The sequence below is a fragment of the Branchiostoma belcheri genome, unplaced genomic scaffold (assembly GCF_001625305.1).
Source record: "Branchiostoma belcheri isolate BF01 breed outbred unplaced genomic scaffold, Haploidv18h27 scaffold32, whole genome shotgun sequence".
Lineage (NCBI taxonomy): Eukaryota > Metazoa > Chordata > Leptocardii > Amphioxiformes > Branchiostomatidae > Branchiostoma > Branchiostoma belcheri.
This window is the reverse complement of record NW_017803932.1, coordinates 2,024,172-2,041,962: the sequence shown is the minus strand read 5'-3', so window position 1 is coordinate 2,041,962 and position 17,791 is coordinate 2,024,172. Positions and strand designations below refer to the sequence as shown.

At 43.3% G+C, this 17,791-nt stretch overlaps 3 protein-coding genes across 5 annotated transcripts in view; 2 read left to right on the top strand and 1 right to left on the bottom strand.

Annotated features, from left to right (window-relative positions):
- The first annotated feature begins 425 nt into the window (after window positions 1-425).
- On the top strand, window positions 426-6,914 carry LOC109474842 (protein maelstrom homolog). Its single transcript, XM_019775284.1, has 14 exons — window positions 426-694; window positions 1,433-1,540; window positions 2,012-2,096; window positions 2,320-2,469; window positions 2,747-2,788; window positions 3,156-3,283; window positions 3,523-3,577; window positions 3,749-3,890; window positions 4,272-4,334; window positions 4,697-4,835; window positions 5,027-5,179; window positions 5,437-5,503; window positions 5,766-5,894; window positions 6,284-6,914. Exons 1-14 carry the CDS (start codon window positions 551-553, stop codon window positions 6,355-6,357), a joined length of 1,479 nt encoding a protein of 492 aa, XP_019630843.1. The 5' UTR covers window positions 426-550; the 3' UTR covers window positions 6,358-6,914.
- Window positions 6,915-7,234: 320 nt separating this feature from the next.
- Window positions 7,235-11,685, bottom strand: LOC109474850 (arrestin domain-containing protein 1-like). Of its 3 annotated transcripts, none has more exons than XM_019775301.1 (8): window positions 11,503-11,685; window positions 10,416-10,550; window positions 10,030-10,158; window positions 9,489-9,727; window positions 8,967-9,152; window positions 8,540-8,743; window positions 8,012-8,303; window positions 7,235-7,452 (listed from the first exon to the last, which is right to left on the bottom strand). In XM_019775301.1, the coding sequence occupies exons 2-8, from the start codon at window positions 10,540-10,542 to the stop codon at window positions 7,355-7,357; spliced, it is 1,275 nt and encodes a 424-aa protein (XP_019630860.1). In that variant the 5' UTR covers window positions 10,543-10,550; window positions 11,503-11,685; the 3' UTR covers window positions 7,235-7,354. The 3 variants fall into 3 exon arrangements, with proteins under 3 accessions (XP_019630860.1, XP_019630859.1, XP_019630861.1); XM_019775300.1 differs by having other exon boundaries at window positions 11,520-11,685; XM_019775302.1 differs by having other exon boundaries at window positions 7,371-7,452; window positions 7,962-8,303; window positions 11,520-11,685.
- A 1,629-nt stretch (window positions 11,686-13,314) lies between these two features.
- LOC109474841 (cytochrome P450 2D20-like) overlaps window positions 13,315-17,791 on the top strand; it is a 5,577-nt gene continuing 1,100 nt past the window's right edge. Inside the window, 7 exon segments of the mRNA XM_019775283.1 lie at window positions 13,315-13,545; window positions 14,248-14,437; window positions 14,885-14,967; window positions 14,969-15,424; window positions 15,674-15,838; window positions 16,091-16,207; window positions 17,064-17,205. Of these exon segments, the coding sequence (XP_019630842.1) occupies window positions 13,372-13,545; window positions 14,248-14,437; window positions 14,885-14,967; window positions 14,969-15,424; window positions 15,674-15,838; window positions 16,091-16,207; window positions 17,064-17,205 (1,327 nt within the window). The 5' untranslated portion in view covers window positions 13,315-13,371.

Here is a 17,791-nt window from a genome sequence, read left to right as displayed (position 1 = left end):
GTCCTTGGCCTGCAGCCTGCTGCGTACTTGTCATGCTTGTAGTACGCTGCCATGTATAACTGTGAAATTTTCATGGGGATTTGTTAAATACCACGTCTGATGTGCGGTCCTCTCTATGCATGTATCATGTTACATGTACTTTTAGGAAAACTGCCAAAACTAGCCAAACCTGATGTTGCGAAAATTAACATGTGACCTTGGACCATACCTTGGTCTTTTTCGCCTATTCCTAAAGGGGTGGCGTGTATTGTTACGTTAATCTACAAACTAAGAGCCGGGTAGCATCATTGAGTAAATTATACTTTTAGTGACAGTATATCAATTTAACTAAAAGGATGACACCAAGCTTGAAAACGAACAATATATTATAACGTTGAATACAAAATATGCACAGCTCCGTGTAGCATCCCCCCTGCACTAATGGTATGATCCATTCAAAAGTTGAAGAAGACGGATGACGAGCCTCGGAGGACGGGAGCTAGCGGCCTCCTCATTTTTTAGGAGACTTTTTGAGTAATTTCTTCGGCTCTAGTGCGACAGAGAAGACAAGATGCCCCCGAAGAAGAAGAACAAGCCACAAAGGAACGGCTTCTGGGTGTACATGCAAGAGATGATCCCGGAGTTCAAGCGACAGGGCTACCAGATGCCAAACGGCATGGCAGATGTTGTCAAACTCGCCCACCCATCTTGGAAGGTACGTGAAAAGTTTTACCATAACGGTGTCCGTTACATGAAATGTTCCACTTGGATAAACCTAATAGAAATGTTATGTGTGAAGGGTATGTGAATGATTTATTTATATAGTTAACTGTTCCAGGTTTGTGTTTGCTGATTCAAAGTTGGTCGCGAATTTCTCAGAAAATTCCGCTCAGGAAATATTTTAAAGATGGCGACTGTTGTTTTTCGGGACGCCTCAGGGGCGTAGTCATTTTGCTTCCATTATTTTTTCATTGCCAGATACTGTAACTAAGCTGATTGTTTCGTTCACAGATAGATTTGAAATTGAAGGAACTTCTCTTGTATCGCCGTCTATGATGGTTGGAAAATTCAAGTTTGCAAATGAATGTATTAGACATTTGGGGAATGATGAGTTAAAATAATATATTTAGAAAGACTAAAAACATAGCATAATTTAGAAATATATAGTTGCTAGGATCAGGTGGGTAAAAAAGGAACAAAACCAATCCAAAAATAACCCCTAATGCTTTTAATCAAACCACTGCATTGATAAATGGCAAATGTGTAACAAGACAAGGACTTTCTTTCTTGAACAGTGGATGAGCATTTTGGGGATACTTTTTAACTTAAATGGAACCTGTATTGTGTTTTTAATTTTTTAAAAATCAGAAATAGATGAAGTCGGTGAATCTGAGAACCAAGAAGTTGAGTTGGTGTTGCCTTGTTTTACTGAGTTTTACCTCTTGTTTTACAGGCCCTGCCGGATAGTGAGAGGCAGGCGTATGATAGGCAGGCCAAGGCACTCAAACAGAGCGCCGCTGCTATGGGCGGTCGCCTGGACTGTATGGGCAGACCTTTAGCTGTAAGTTATTTGGCACCTGCAGTTTTAGGGTTTAAAGAAAACCCTGTTCTGTCCACCAGGCCAGGCTACCTGGGCCTTTGGGATATTCTAGGCTCATGTCATGGCACATCTAAAAAAAGTGAAAGCTGGCTTCCTTGACATGCTTTCCCCCTGGCATTTTTGCTGACAACATTCACTCTTAAGGGAAGTGAAATACATATAGATAATGATGGGGTAGGGTCTACATGGGGTAGTGATACTGCTGTAACAATTTTACACAACACAAATCACACAAGGGTAATCCTGCATAAGGTCTGTTGATTATTTGCAATGTTTCACTTCAAAAGTGTCACATGTTGTTGGTGGTAACTGGTACTAGTGTTCCTACATCTTGTATGTTTGACACACATTTTTCTCCCCCAGTGTTGGCTGTGACAGTACTAGTATATTGCTGAACTGTTGTAACGTGAGAGCTTGTCCTCTGTCCTCCAGGACCGAGTGGACACAGAAGAAGTGATGCAGAAGAGACGTCGGGAGGAGAGGAAGAGAGTTGTGCAAGCCTGGCCTCCGGGAAATGGTACATGTCTGACGTATCCTGACTTTCATGTCAATCCAATGATCTAAAATATGCAAAGTTGAAAAGTTCTGACTACATATTTAAGCAAATATCCACATACACAGAAATCTACAGACTCTGCCAGTAGAGGTTGGGATGATTAAATCAGTTTCGTCTGATTACCAGTAAATATATTTAGGTACGTCTGTCACTCTGTGTGATAATGCCTCTATCCTGTGTGTAGGTGTTGTTCAGGAGAAGTTCTTGTTGCTGAGTATCCAGTCGCTGTGTGAGCTGCCTGATAACATGGGCTACATGCCGTGTGAGATCGGAGTGGTGGAGTATTCCCTACAGGACGGTATCACACGGGAGTTCCACCGGTTCATCAAACCCGGTAAGGACAGCTTTCGACTCAACCTCCATTCACTCACTGGGCCCTTCTTCTAAACCACTGTATACAACACTGGAGTCATTTGCATTCTACTGGACATGTAGAAAACAACAGTGTATACCGTATGATCTGAGGTACCATCTACCTTTCGAAAATCCTTTCTTTTTTAAGTGATGACATGTTTTGTCTCAAAGATTATTGTTGCAAAATTGAATGATACTTTGGGTCCCGGTGTGAAATTGAATGTTACTTTGTGTTTATGAATGTTTTTTGTTCGCAGGGAAACCACCGCTGGGGTATAGATACCTGTGCCAGAGTACCAGTAAGTGGCTAATCTATGTCTTATTTTGACTCTAATTCTAAAAATCTGTTGTTATGATAGTATCTGCTTCCAGTTGTTCTTCTAGATATGAATGGTCTGTTAAAATCTCCTCCCACCACACCCTGAAGCAATTAGTATAGGACATTCAGGCAAATCCATAGACTCGGCCACCCAAAATAATACATGTGTATTCAGAAGTATTGTTTTGAGTGGCTGGGTTTATAGGTTTGAGCTGACCTTTCTTTTGATTTGGATGTGCATGTGTGTTTGTTAAATGAATGACATTTTAAATTATATTCAAGTTATCCCCTTCCTCCTCCCCAAACAAACATAGCTGCCATGGTGCCTCCTACCATTTGTGTTTTAGGTGACAACACACATCAGATCCCTGTTGAGGGGTTTGAGCTTGCTGAGGGCAACTACCACCAACTCTGGGCAGACCTCTGCAACTTTGCCAGCCCCAACGGCAGAAACTTTCCTCCACTCTACAGCCAGGTCAGTACTTTGTTAAGATGATTTATACCTGGAAATTACCAGGTGTTACCAGGGTTTTCTCCAGGACCAGTTTTTATTTCATTAAACTCTGGAAAAAAAAACAACTCTGCAATATTTTCTACCAACAGTTGACATAAGTACGACAATTGTATGACGGAAGTGACCAGACAGTAAGGTAGAGATTTGCCGTCTGGATGTACATGTAATGATTATTGATAACTGTTATGTTCCCGGGTTAGGTGACACACACTGCCATGTGTGAGTGGTGCTTGGACTGGTTGGCAGAGAGGGCTGGTAAGTAGATAACTTTACACTGTAAATTTGAGTTCAAACTAGCCTGACTACTTCACGCTTTTATCAGCCCTTTCATGGGATATGCCCCTAGAAGTCTGATGGCCTACACCATATTTCAGTTCTTGAAGGGCTGTAATTTTCTGGACATGTTTTTGTCTGTACCACATCCAGAGGAGTACAACAGGTTCCGAGTGTACGAGTTGGATGGACTAATTCAGGACTTGTACGAACACCACAGCGGCCCTCCCCCGTCCATGAGCATGATCGCCTCCATCCTGAACACTTCAGTCTTCGACTATGAGGAAGGGTCCAGGTGGGTGTTTGTTTATGTGTGTTTATGTGTTTGAGATTTACCACATTTGTGGAAGAATTGACATGACATTGACATAACTATATTCAAGATATCAACCTGGATACTTTAAGGTTTAATCCAGGCACACCTATGGATTAATACCCTCTGTGATAAGTCAGGTTAGTGTGATTGTTAACTTGCTTGAGATGTGGCTGTCCTCAAACATAGGACCTCCAGCTTAATGTCCCATCCATTATTTTCACCTGAATTGAGTGAGGAAATAGGTGTGAAGTAACCTTTTGATAAAGGACAATTATCTTGCTGACAAGGTGATAATTTTTTTCTGTATGTTTATTGGGGACCTAAAAACAATGGTTTTTGTCTTGTCATGCCTGTACATAGTTGTGAGTACCATGCCAGCAAGGAGGTGAAGCATTGTGCGCTGGGAGCAGTCAAGAGATTCTGGTGAGCTCTTCCTCTTTTTGTTCATAAAATGCTTGTAGTTGTCTATGGGATGTGATTGTGTAATAGACTGATCCAGACTGTCCATCACAATTAGCAGTCAAACCAATGATTGCCTGGTAAGTAGTGCTTTGACCATTGAGCATTTATTTCAGATATGTTCATTTTTCTGTTTTTATTTGGCATGTCTACGTTTTGATGGAGGTGGGCAGGGGCTATTGGATTTTTTTTTTTGTAAGAAAGATATTTAACAAATAATGTTGATTTTGATTGAAAATGCCACCCTTTCCCTCCTACCACAAAATAAACCACTGCGAATGTTTCATGATCTACAGTATATAAGAGTTCTTTCTGCTCCCTGGTAGTTTCTCTATCAGTGACTCCATGGCACAAGTGTACGGCCTGGAGCTGACTCCCCGCCACCTCCCCGAGAGACCTGAGAACAAGGGCCACTACACCATCCTGCCCTCTGATGCCTTTGCTCTGGACCGAAGGCCTGCATATGTACGTTTTATTTGTCTGCTCCATTTTCCTTCTGATCACTTTCAATCTATTTGAGCTTTTAAGTCTAACATAATGCCAACTCTAAACGTGAACCTGGCTAACAATCACTATACACTACATCAGGTCTCACACTACAGTTTCACTCATATTACAGTTCTACATATCTGTTGTGTCATGTGTTCTGCCTGTAGGATCCTCCATATCGGCAGAGGCCACCATCACAGCCTAGAGGACCAACCTACAACCCCCCTTCTTCCTATGGCAGAGACCAGCGCAATGGTGTTGCAGTTGCCTCATCCTCTGATGGTGCCTTCCCTGCAAGGGACATACGTGTACATGCACAAGTAAGGGACATTCGTGTAAATTCACATGTAAGGGACATACCTGTACATGCACAGGTAAGAGACATACTTGTACATGCACAGGCATGGGACATACATGGACATGTACACATCTTTAATTTAGTGTGGTTGCCTGATATGCTGAGATGCACTCACTAGTAGAACATGTACTTCTACATAAGTTAAAGGGGAGTACCTAAAACATCCAGTTGACCATTCGATGGTGTTCTCTCTGACTGACTTGACCTCCACCCCTACAGCCGAGCCATTCAGCCAGCTCCTCAAGTGTGCCTGAAACCCAAGCACTGCGGATACCTACCACTCCTGGTTAGTACACGTACCTGTATCAGTCTTAGCTGTTTTCTTACAGGACTACAGAGTTACATATATATTTTGGGGCTGTTTGTCCCTTAGTATGGCAGGATTCTGCCAGATCACCGTTGCTACCTTGACATAATGTACAATTGCGCCATGCAACATTGCCAAACATCCACAGCTACTGCGATTTTGATCTGCGGGACTGGAATGGTTGCAAAGCAGTATAGGTAAGCGGTGAAGTCTGCCATTTCTGATTGCCTTGCACCTGCAGGTTTTGTTGCCCAGCTGAGTGGTGCTGTTGTGGCAGGCCTGGGGCGCGGGCGCGGGCGCGGTGCCCTGGGACTGACACCTGAACAGATGAGGAACCTGACAACCGGCGGGAGACCCCAATCTCAGTCTGGTATGTTCAGTCTGGATGCCAGCCTTGTTAGTCACTTTCCTGCCAATTCACTGAGCTCAAAGATATGCAACTTTTTTAATATTCCATCTGACTTTTGATTTTCCAATCAGCAGAGGCCCTGCCCAGCATATGATGGGTGAATTACATGTAGCTCAGGTGGATAGAATATGTGGGGCCCAGTCTTCGTTTTACTTTTAGCTTTCAACATTTGTTGGAGCCATGATTTACAACAAAGCCCTCTAGATCTTCACCTTCTCCCAGCTGCTAAACCCTGTACGGTGTACCCAATAAAGGATTGTTAGCCAAAATGGCTTATAGTAGTTCAGTGTGCATAGTACTTCAGTATGCTGAAGGTACATGTAAGTTCCAATCTTTGTTGCCCGCCACAGTTGGAGGTCTGCAGCAGCAGATGGCCGGCCTGACTGTTCATACTCAGCCCATCGGCCAGGAGACATTTGATTGACGCAGAGTACCCAACAACACCAGTCTGTCTACATTCAACCAAACGGTGGAGAAACCTTTGAAAGTTTGGACTACGGGACAACGCTCCAGCCTGATTGTCCACTTTAATGGACAAGCCAGGAAACATTTAACTGACATAGACAACAGAACAACACTCGTCTGACTGTCCACTCTGACTCACGTGGACTGCATTCCATAAAACATTCCAGCTTCCAACACTCTACCTTTTTATTTGTCCATATTTCATATTTCTGCAGTTATAAAAGGAACAACCGCTCTCAAAAGTTCCAGGATACAGTATACAGCCTTACCTATCTCAGCAATGGCTCAGTTGATCATTTTTTGTTTTTTTTTTACAAAGGACTTTTTTTTTACAAAGAGTTCAGATACTAGTAAAGTAGTAGTTGAAACTAATCATGTTTACCTACCTGTTGTGTAAGTGAAGCACCTTAAGTAAAAATCATTTTGATAATGTGTGATGATCTTCTTGTTTGTGTATGAGTAGACCGTCAGTGCCTTGTCCTACTGAATGCTCGTTACACCCAATAACTGTTTCAAAATAAATCACTTGTTTCTGTTGCTCTCTGTTGTCACATGGTGGGATTTTTGCTGATACATGTATAAAAGACTCATTACTATTGTTTGGGGTGGCTGAGTGGGTGGGATGTGATTTTGACAGATGATCGATCAGGATGAGCAGCTAAGGATGTAGTTACCACATCCATATCTGCTTACAAAATATAGTAGTTGACAACAAGAAATCAATAGAAACTAACTGGCAATCGTGATAGTGATCCAGACCTGTAAACATGTACCATTGTTCCCATGGCCATCTATCTATAAATATTACTCTTCAAAGCATACAGTATATCATTCATTTCATCAATCTTTATTCATTAATGTATTGTGGTGCTTTCCAGTAAATGGTCGAACCCTTACAAAAGTAATATACGTTTGTCGTATAAATAGAATTCAAGAAGTCCGTGGGATAGCATGTTTCATATTCTAGATGGTGCAGGTGGCGCTTTTCGTTTCTTGGGTGGTGATGCTGTGGTGGTTGTGTCCGCAGCCATACACTCATCATATGAAGGTGGAGCTGTGGAGAAAGCAACAGAGATACTGTAAGTTATCTAGCTTTCACTGTGGTTTTATTTCATGGTAGGGGGAAAGAGAGGTTTTGGATGATCCATTATTTTGTTGGTAGCACTGATACATACTGAAAAGCTGGTGTGTTACGCTGAAGGGCGGTTATACCGGCTATACCGATACCGATACAGATACATAGGAAGACGTATTGTGAATGTTAAAACAAACGTAATGTAAGATGTAGGAAATGAAGTTAAATGTTTTTTTTTATTATTTCTTGTTCCTTGGCCAGGAGGATATAGGATTTTTGCTTCTGTCCGTCATGAGCTGCTGCTTATAGGCCGATCCCAAAATCCTGCCCACCTCCACCAAAACGTAGAAATGCAAAATGAAATGTTTAATGGCCTTAATGTTGTTCTCTCATTGGTGGAGTCACTGATTTTCGTTTTCCCATTGGCTGATTTTTCTAATTATGATGGACAGTGAGGATCGGTCTATTGAAGTTTTAGTCCACATCACCTTTTAACAACCTTGCCACCCTTTCATGTTCAATCCTGCTCTCCACTCACGTTCCTCTGCCTCAGCAGGCTGTGCAGCTGCGCCCTCTGGCGATCCCCACCGCGTGTCGCGAGACAGACTGCTCCTATCAGACGTCCAGCTAGTAGCCCCAGGGGTGGGGAGACTTGTGTTGGAAGAGAGAGGGGACATCCCCCGTGGGCTGCGGAAGCTTGTATTGGAGGGTAGAGGAGATGGGATGTCTGTTAGCTGACCGGGGAAGCCCATGTCATCGGGGAAGTTGGAAATTCTCAGTGGAATGTAAACGTCCAAGTCGTATCTGGGGTCGGATGCCTTCGCTGAAACCTGAAGTGGTAAAAATGTAATAAAGGATGAACAGTCATGGCATGAATGATTTTCGCATTTCATTGGTAGTGAGAAATCCTTGAACATGGCAACATTTACGGCCGTGTACGGAATGGTAATAAACAGATGGCACTGTAAGGAGACAACAATGTTGAAGCATGGACATTTTATCTGTATATGATGTTCTTGATTGATGTGAAGACATAATAAACTGGGCCGCATTGCGACTTTCTAACCTTTAGTTCATAATCCACGGAGATAAGTTTGCTGTTCTTCAGCGTGACGGGAGTATCTATGGGTATGGCCAGCGGCTCGGTCCACTGCATGTTCTGCCTGCGGTCCACGCCCCGGCCCCGCGTACTCACCACCACGTCTGCCACCTGCTTCTTCTGCAGCTTCCGACTCCCCTTCCTCTTCAGCTTCCCTCGGTAAATAATGTCCTAGAGATACAAGCAATTTTTTTTTCATATATGTACCTCTGGGAAGTATCAGAGGTTTTGTGAATTTACTGGCACAACTAAAGAGATGGTTTCGCGTACTACAACGAGCCTAGGACAGAAACCTTGCAGGCTGAGTGGCCAGAAGTGCACAAACCTAACTTGTGAGTCAAAATGATGGCATTAAAAACCGAGCCCCGAGCTTCCAGGGTACGCCCAGACCTACCCGGGTGAGAGTAGCCTTGGTGTGTGTGATTCTGCAGCCGCACTGGTTCCGTATGTGCACGGTGAGCTGCACCTGGTCCCCCGGGCCGTACACGCCGCGGTCCGTCCGCGCCTCCAGCTCCACCGACCTGGACACCAGCCCGCAGTACCGAGTCGTCTGCTTGTCTTTGGAAGCCACGGATGGCGTCTGGCATGCGGTAGTATAAATATAGATATGTATGTTAGCAGATGATATTCATGTACATTGTAATATTAATGTAAAATCTGTAACGGTTATGGCTTTCATGGATTATGGTAATCTGAAGGTGACCATATGGAGAGATATGTTTGCACATATTAGCAGGTAGGCCCTGATTGGTTAGTGGGAGTGCCAATCAGGTGAAGGACGGCTTCCTCTGCTGTCTTCTCGATCTCTGATTGGTCGAAACGCTAATTGTCCTAATTGTGATTAACAGGGTCGTTTAACTTCAATCATAGATAACCGTTTTGTTTTTGACGGAAACAGCCTCGTTGCTGTACCTACCCGATATCCTCTGTCCGTACTCGGATCACAGACGTCCTGTACCGCGAACTGTGTCTGTGACACGTAGTTAGACTTGTTCCACGGCCTCTCTATAACGCCTTGCACCTTGTACTTTATTGTACCGAACTCGCCCTTGAATGTCGGAGGGACGTCTGTTGGGAGGGTGCACTCAAACGGGAAGGAATGTGCACCTTTCTTTAGGGACGATCCCAGCGGACCCAGTAGACTTTTGCTGAAGGCTGAAAGAGCGAGGAAGTATACCGCATTATCTCCAACATTTACTAGCAATAAAGCGGAGATTTTAGACCTCCGAAGTGTATGGGGTTTTTATGAATATATTGGGACTGTCGCTAAGGGGATTGTATGGCGTAATCTGATATGGTATCACATGCAGTCAACCACTTCTTGAATTTCTACACGTACCACCCACTTACTTCCATACGGTGCTTAACTGTACTTACATAATATCCAACGTTTGTGTACATCATAGTCGTGCCAGTAGATCAGAAACCCCTTTAACTATAGTTCTAGTAGTCATTACCTCCTGCTGCACTGAAAATTGTCTTGGTCTCTTCAAGATAGACCTCCGTTCCCGCCATTTTGGGCATGTCTGTCCAGGTCAGCTCGTCCCATTCCACCGATGCCTGCCCCTGGAAGATCACTTTGATCGCTGCAGACACGAAGCGGTAGTATTAGAACTGAATACAAGTGACAACCTCATCCTTCGCGAATTGTGGAATCTGATAACCCAAAACATTAAAGAAAGTCATTGATTTTGGCCATTATTACATTACAAGTTGAACTTAACTTATTACACAATATTGACAGCGTATGAATGCAGCTAAGTTGTGTCGGTAGAAAGAAAAAGAGAGGATCCCAATCTACCGACCCTAGTTGAAGTGGAGCGCCGATGACGACCTTACTTGCCTTTGAGCTTCATACTTTGGTTCAGCTCCAACTTGACCTCCCCACCGACCACTTCTCCCGGGTGATACACGGGCGGCAGACGGTCCATCACCACCTCGAAGGTCTGCATGTTTCCAATGGTGGTCATGGTGTCGACTGGAATAAGTAGATGATAAACTTAACAAAGAATTGAATCTACTGCTATTCATCAGCAAACATACCACAAGCTTTCTTACAAAAGACTCCAGCGTTTGGGCTGTTTTGAAATATTGTCCCGTATGTACAAGGCATGGATTGTTATTTTCCAATACGTACTTCAATTTGCTATTTGAATTCATTGAGAGAAAGCCTGATATCGAAGATGAAAGATAGACGAAAGAAAAGATGAAAGATAGATGAAAGAAAATGTATGTAACATTTTATAATGAATTACACATATCAAAATATTTGGGAGAAATACAACCAAATCGTGATACATGTATTTATCTTCTATAAATTCTGGGCAAAATGGACAAACCCTTGTTGAACAGATATATGCATAAATATGTATACTTTTTGGAATCTCCCTGTTTCCATATCCAATTTATGATAGCCTTCGTGATTCCTTTACGGACGCCAAGGCTCTTAATCTTTTACATGACATGTGACGTGGTTGGGTGTGCCATTAAGGCCGGGAGTGAGTCTATCGTGAGTCATATACGTGTGCAGCTTTAGTCATGTCTGGCCTCGAAAGGTGAAAGTGTACGAATTGGTGTGAAGGTCTGACACTTGCATAGACAACGATTTCTACAGCTCATTAAAACACTGTCCTTACGTACAAATTTCTGATTACGCAACGGTAGTTGCTAATCGAAACCGGTTATTGAACACAGTGTACATGTATCTACAGGTCGCCTGTTTTCTTTAGCCTAGTAGCCATTCTTACAGGTCGGCTTGGGGTATTTTACCGGCCCCAGCGAACTGATGGCTACTGATGTATGACATCAGTATAGTATTTTTGTTGACGCCACAAAACAACAACACATTGGCCAAATTGTGTCTGAGTTTACAATAGTTAACAGATAAATGATACTGTAAAAGAATCGCAATGAGATCAAATAATATATACCAGTGGTCAGAACCAACCTGGACTGAAGTACAAGCGGAAGGATGGGAGTTGCAGAACTTGGTACCAGGCCAACCGTACGCGTCTCCTTGATTAACTTCACTCCAAACCGCAAGTTCGGCGGTCAACATATTTCAGGAACGACCAACATTTTGCGAAAGACACATATGAGACCCTGCTGTCAAAGACCACATAGCCACTGCTAACTGACATATTTATGAATCTTAATTCACAAGAAAACGTCGTCCTTGTGGAATGTTTATTGTAAAAATAGATCTACACTCCAACGTTCCTTGCAAAAATACCGAAGACCTTGCCTCTGTATAGCTCATAGTGCCCGCACTACCTCTTTGGTTGATTCAGGAAAATTCTTGTTGTGCTAAGGGAGCTTGGATGAGCCACAGAAGTGACCTGACCGGTTGGGACTGTTGACTCGGGGTGCCCTGAGGCATGCCTTCATACGTCATCACAAACATCGCACTGCAGTGGAGGAAATAGCTGTGAACTAGTCTAACTACATCGCTTCTAGCAGCCCTTCCATTGGTCAAGCCCCTAGCTGTCTACATCAAGTTTCCAGTAGCCCTGCCACTGCGGGCACTGGTCAGGCCCTAGAAGCTTGTTGTCCTTGATGTCCAAAACCTCTAAGTCTGGGGAATCGCTATTTTAAGGAAATTCGTAGCAAATCTGACAGTATGAGGGGGCTTGGGAACATCTTCTAATCCTCTCGATCTATGCATACCTCGTTAATTAGACCACAGACATCATTATGTGGATAACATTTACGCGCATCAGTTTTCGTCCTTTAGGCCACAGCAAGTAATTTTTATGGATGACATCAGCGCGCGCATTAATTTTCGTCTGATTTTGGAAGAAAAAAAAGAAGAAATTTTGTTGCCTTCTGACAGTGGTCAACATGCCGAAAATGGGCAAAGATGTCTGTTGCCATGCCGGAAGGTGGATACCAGATAACTATGAAGAGAGGAGACAAGACAAGGCTCTGATTTAATGTTTTGTTTCTTACTTTGATGCAGTGATGTATTTAATTCCTTTTGTATGTGATGCTGGCTGTGTATATGTGATGTTCCCACTGAATCAAAACCATGATTGATTCAAAATTTTAAATTGTAGGAACCTTGTTTTTTCGGCGCGCCTTGTTTTGTTTTCGCCCGCTCGCATTAGATTTGGAGTCTGCGGAGGATGTCATCCATAAAATTTACTTGCTGTGGCCTTAGGTCTCCTCGAGACCTACTCACCTACCAAATTCCATGACAATCCATCCATCATCCATAGCTTCTTGACGTACCGTGCTAAACTGACATACACACATACACACATACATTCACACAAACGCTTCCTATTAAAAACCTATGGCGAAGGTAGTAACAACATCGCGTGTTGGTTGTTGTAGATACTAGTAGTTGAATGGCTTTTGCACCATGTACAGCAAAGGTTATGTCTCAACTGCCCTGATTTTCGCGTGATCACTATCAGTGTATTGTTGACCTTTGTTCAACCGTTACGTGACGCTAGTGTCTGGGAACATACCATAACTACCATGTTGGGAGGGTGGACAGTTATATATGTTACAAATATATGCTTCCATGTTTCGTTTTATTTGGTAAGAAAATTCTACGTTAAACGTTGTGTCTTGCAGTCGATTTTAATGAGCCGGTCGCTTGATTGTTAAGTCGAGTAATCAAGCCACAAATTGTTTGGACTTCAAAATTTAAATAAAAACTACTTTTTAGAATCGACTATTCCAGATAAGGATTTGCATGCTGCCTGACATACGAGTCACATGCACGCACACCTGAGTTGTGAAGACACAGATATCAGTATACACGAGTTAGTACCTGTTACGTCCACGGTGTTATGTCGATCATGAGTGTTTTGCTACCGGCAGTCGACTGGCTATGGAGCCTCCAGACGTTACTAGTTGCCGTCGTGGTCATCGTCACGACAGCGATGTGGAAGCGGTCAGCAACAACCCTGCCGCCCGGGCCGAGGGGACTGCCACTGGTCGGCAACTTGTTCAGCATGAGCAAAGTCAGTGTAACCTCTGTGATCTCTGCTTACGTGAAGTGGAGGTTCATGTACCTCTGTTTAGCTTCTATTTAGAACAATACGTAGTAGTGCGTAAAAATTGAAAAGTGTTATAAATTTGTCCAAAATGTGAAATTATGTGGACGATCCTGAATTATTAAAAAAACTGGGGCTGATTGATTTATAACTGAGAGAAAATTGGTCAAACAGAGTGCAGAGACAATAGAGTACTGTATAGCGTTCCTGCACAGTTTAATAGGCAGTGAGAAAAGACGGCAGAGGCACAAGTATAAAGATACCAAAATACACAGCGTCCAGAGTATCTGTATCTTCCCATTATGATTGATATTTCCTCCCAAATTTCTTCCTTTCATATGTGTTTATGCGTAGTCACATAATTTCACATTTGTTAAAGTTGTTCCGCCAAAAACCCACAAAAGTCACATTTGTACCCGTGGTAGGATAGCTTCGTGGAATCAGCATGATTTGTAAACTCACGTTTAGTAACGTTAAATTTTGTCACAACGAAGTTGGCAAACAACGGCAAACTGGGTATGTTCAATTGCTACCTTACCTACCCTGACAATATATACTAATCCCGTTTGGCCTTAAAACTGTGACATTATTGCTTTGATTTATCTGGTTTCTAACTATTTGCAGATTGCGTCAAGCCATGACACTTTAGATATGTTTTCAACCCGGCAGGATATCCCAGTGGTTTTCCAGGAGTGGTCTAAGAAGTACGGGGACGTCTTCACCGTTTACGCGTTCAGCCAGCCGAGAGTTGTTCTGAACGGTTTCAGCGCCATCCGCGAGGCTCTGGTGACGAACGCGGACGTTTTCTCCAGCCGGCCGCCCGTCCCTGTCCTGGGGTCGCCGGACCAGAGTGCAAAAGGTAAGACTAATTATAAGAGTTCAGAAACAGGTCAGCCGTAGCTCAACCGTAGAAACTAAGGGGGTTCATTCAAAGACGGGACATCTGAACCAAATATAGTAAATTTTTTGTTGTTAGTTTCGGGTTCCATGTCACAAACTTGGAACAGGCCATGTTTTATAATATGCGTTATGATTATGATTCAGTCTTAGACTGTTCTGTAAGACACACTCATAAGATCGAGGGTCAGTTAAATATCCAGTGCACATACCTGTTGATCACCATGCGCGCGACTGACCTGATTTGATGTCCAACCAGTCATTCTCACCTCTCGTCTTGAAAACTGCATGAAAATGGCCCCTTTTTTCATGCAATTTATGATAAACGATAAAACTATTTCTTCAAATATGGAGGGCAAAATATTTGGAGAACATTTTCAATTTTTCTAATTTATTGATTTTTCTTAAGGATTGCTCTTCGAACCGTACACTCCTCGATACAAAGAGCACAAGAAGTTCACCATGTCTGCCCTCCGCGACTTCGGGGTCGGACAAGAGGAGTATGGAGGGGAAGATTCTGGAAGAAGCCCAAGCACTCAGCGATGTCATCTCAAAGAAAGAAAACCAGGCCTTCTGCATCTCTAGGCTGTTCAAGAACGCGAGTTGCAATGTCATCTCCTCTCTCGTCTTCGGCTCTCGCTACGAGTACGATGATCCCAAGGGGAAAGAGCTTTTACAGATGATCCAAGAGACGTTCAGTATCAAGCGCCATCAGATGCTGCCGATTATCTTTCCGGCGGCCAGAATCATTCCTAGTTTGAAGAAGGCTTCCGAAGGGTTTCTCGACAACCAGCTGAAGCTGAGGGCACACATCCGAGAGCAAATAGCGAAGCACAAGGAAACGTTTGACCCGAATGACATCAGGGACTTTTTGGACGCATTTCTTCTGGAGACTCAAAAGAGAGAGGGAGACGAGAATTCGACCTTCACCAAAGAGCAACATGTAGAAGTAAGTAAAGACAAACTAACTAACTAACTAACTAACGAGTAACTTTGAAAAATTTAATGTAAATTCAACGGCATACATTTTAAACCGGTATTATGGGAAAATGGCTATTTACAGCGGCCCGTTTGTTAACACATTTAGGACAACAGAGCAAGCAGACAAAGATCTAGATTACAACATAGACGATGATGCCACTGTACAAAGTATCTTGTTGCACAAACGGAATATTGAATGCTGTTTCTCTTTCCAAAGATCGTCCGCCAGCTGTTCTTGGCGGGGACTGATACCACAGCGAACACCTTACACTGGGCCGTGCTGTTCATGATCCTCCACCCGGACATCCAGCAGAAAGTACAGCAGGAGATAGACAGCGTGCTGGGACCCGACCAGGACCCCTCCATGGACCATCGCAGCCAGGTAAAGGCACAGTACTTAGTGCCGTGCGACGTTACGCAAGGCTATGGTACATGTAGAGCCGGCAGAGGACATTCTTCTGACAGTCGTGGATTTCTTGCAGCGGCGACAGGAAATGTTGTCGTATATCCGTGTTGATGGTCGTCTCTGACTTGTCAAAGTTTCGTTGAATTTTTTTTTTTACAAAAGTCGATCGTAATACATGACTACTGATGACAAGGTGATAAAGTTTAAATATTCCCTTTTCCGGTATAGATGCCCTACACAGAGGCCACCTTAAGTGAAATAAGTAGGATGGCAGCAACCGCTCCAATGGCAACCCGGCACTTCACCACCGGTGACGTATTCTTCAGAGGTTACCACATTCCCAAGGTAGGTCAGGATGTAACGCTGCAAAGTTGCTCCCATATCTCTGTGTTTCATATAGTTTTAGTCATGTCGAACAAGGGTCCTGCTCACACAAACATGACAAAATACTACCTGTATGAAAATAGGTCACCAGGTCAATTTAAGACAATGGCGATATGTTCAAATAAGCGTTGAAATTTTCTGAACACTTCAATGGTTACGTTGATGAAGGTTAGACATCCAGGTAAACGATACTCGTAAGAAAATTCAAACTCTACTACTGGATCAGTTGACGGATTTATTTCCGGACGTTTGAACAGGTTTTTCTAGTTCTAACTCCTGTACATTGAGTGAACCGTTCTTTTACATGATAAAGCTTCTTACCGACCTTGTTGTTTAACCGGTTTTTCTAGTTACTTGTATATAAGAGTGAATCGGTTCTCTGTTCATTTGTGACGCTGAAGAAGAGTGATGGATGTCACTCGAAACGTCCGGAAATAAATCCGTTAACTGATCCAGTAGTAGAGTTTTAATTTTCTTACGAACTTCAATGGTTACTTTGCACGATTTTTGTGCAGGTAGACTATTCAAGTAAATAGGCTTTGAGATATCAAGATAAGAAATCTGGCGTTTCTTCTTGCTAATGTTTTGTTTTCAATATACAAGTTTCATTCGAGCTGAGTCACGTAGACTTACGCCGTGAATGAATTGTTTCCTTATAGAAATAGTCACATACAACTGCACCGTAAACATACAACGTAAGTCAAAAGTTCATTAAACATTGATAGCAAAAACCTTAATATGGAGTTCACCTTCCATCCGAGTACAACAAATAGAGTAACTCTAGTTCGACAGAATATATTATCCTAATTCCCCTCAGGGTACCAGAGTGGAGGTGAACCTCTGGTCGGTGCTGTACGACCCACAGCTCTGGCCCGAACCAAACAAGTTTGACCCGACCCGTTTCCTGGACGACTCCGGCAAGTTTTCTAGGAGGGAGGAAATGATCACGTTTTCTATGGGTGAGTAGAGGCCTGTATAGGCGTTTGCACTCACGTGACTATGACGTAAGTGTTGTCCACCAAGCTGGAAGTTGCCAGGTAAATTTTAATTGTGTAGTATGTGATTATCTTATGGTGACTTGCCCCGCCTTCTCTGACAAGTTGTTAGAAAGCGGCATCTGGGATGGTCTCGCGTCACGAGCCGGTATGGAAAACCGCCTAACATGCCACCGCGGCTCGCGGCACTGGCACGAGCGGCGGTTCTATATAATATGCCGTCAAACCAAGATGGCGTCGACCACCCACGGGATTTTTTCCTGCTATTGACAGGCCGTAGACTGTCAGTACATGGATTATCCCAGCTACTGACATGCTGTACATAGCAAGAATATTTAGTTATCGGAATCATAGAAACAAAACAATAAATGCCTGTATCACAAGGCCCTGGTCTCCATACACGAGTTGGGCTAACTAGACCATCTGAGATAACATTAACGGAAGGGGTCCTTATTGCCTAGTCGGGCTGGAGTCCAAAGTCCGGCATAGTTAAGTCATAATAAAAACTGCCACGAGAGGCTGAAATTCAAAATGCTGTCTATTTGGCCCT

Bases quoted from the DNA above. Each gene is read 5' to 3' on its own strand.
- LOC109474842 (XM_019775284.1), top strand. From the start codon at position 551: ATGCCCCCGAAGAAGAAGAACAAGCCACAAAGGAACGGCTTCTGGGTG. The intron at 3,578-3,748 runs GTAAGTAGATAA...TACCACATCCAG, and splicing joins CTGGTTGGCAGAGAGGGCTG to AGGAGTACAACAGGTTCCGA. The intron at 4,836-5,026 runs GTACGTTTTATT...TTCTGCCTGTAG, and splicing joins TGGACCGAAGGCCTGCATAT to GATCCTCCATATCGGCAGAG.
- LOC109474850 (XM_019775301.1), bottom strand. From the start codon at position 10,542: ATGACCACCATTGGAAACATGCAGACCTTCGAGGTGGTGATGGACCGT. The intron at 9,728-10,029 runs GTAATGACTACT...TCGCTCTTTCAG, and splicing joins AATTTTCAGTGCAGCAGGAG to CCTTCAGCAAAAGTCTACTG. The intron at 8,744-8,966 runs GTAGGTCTGGGC...TTGTATCTCTAG, and splicing joins CCAAGGCTACTCTCACCCGG to GACATTATTTACCGAGGGAA.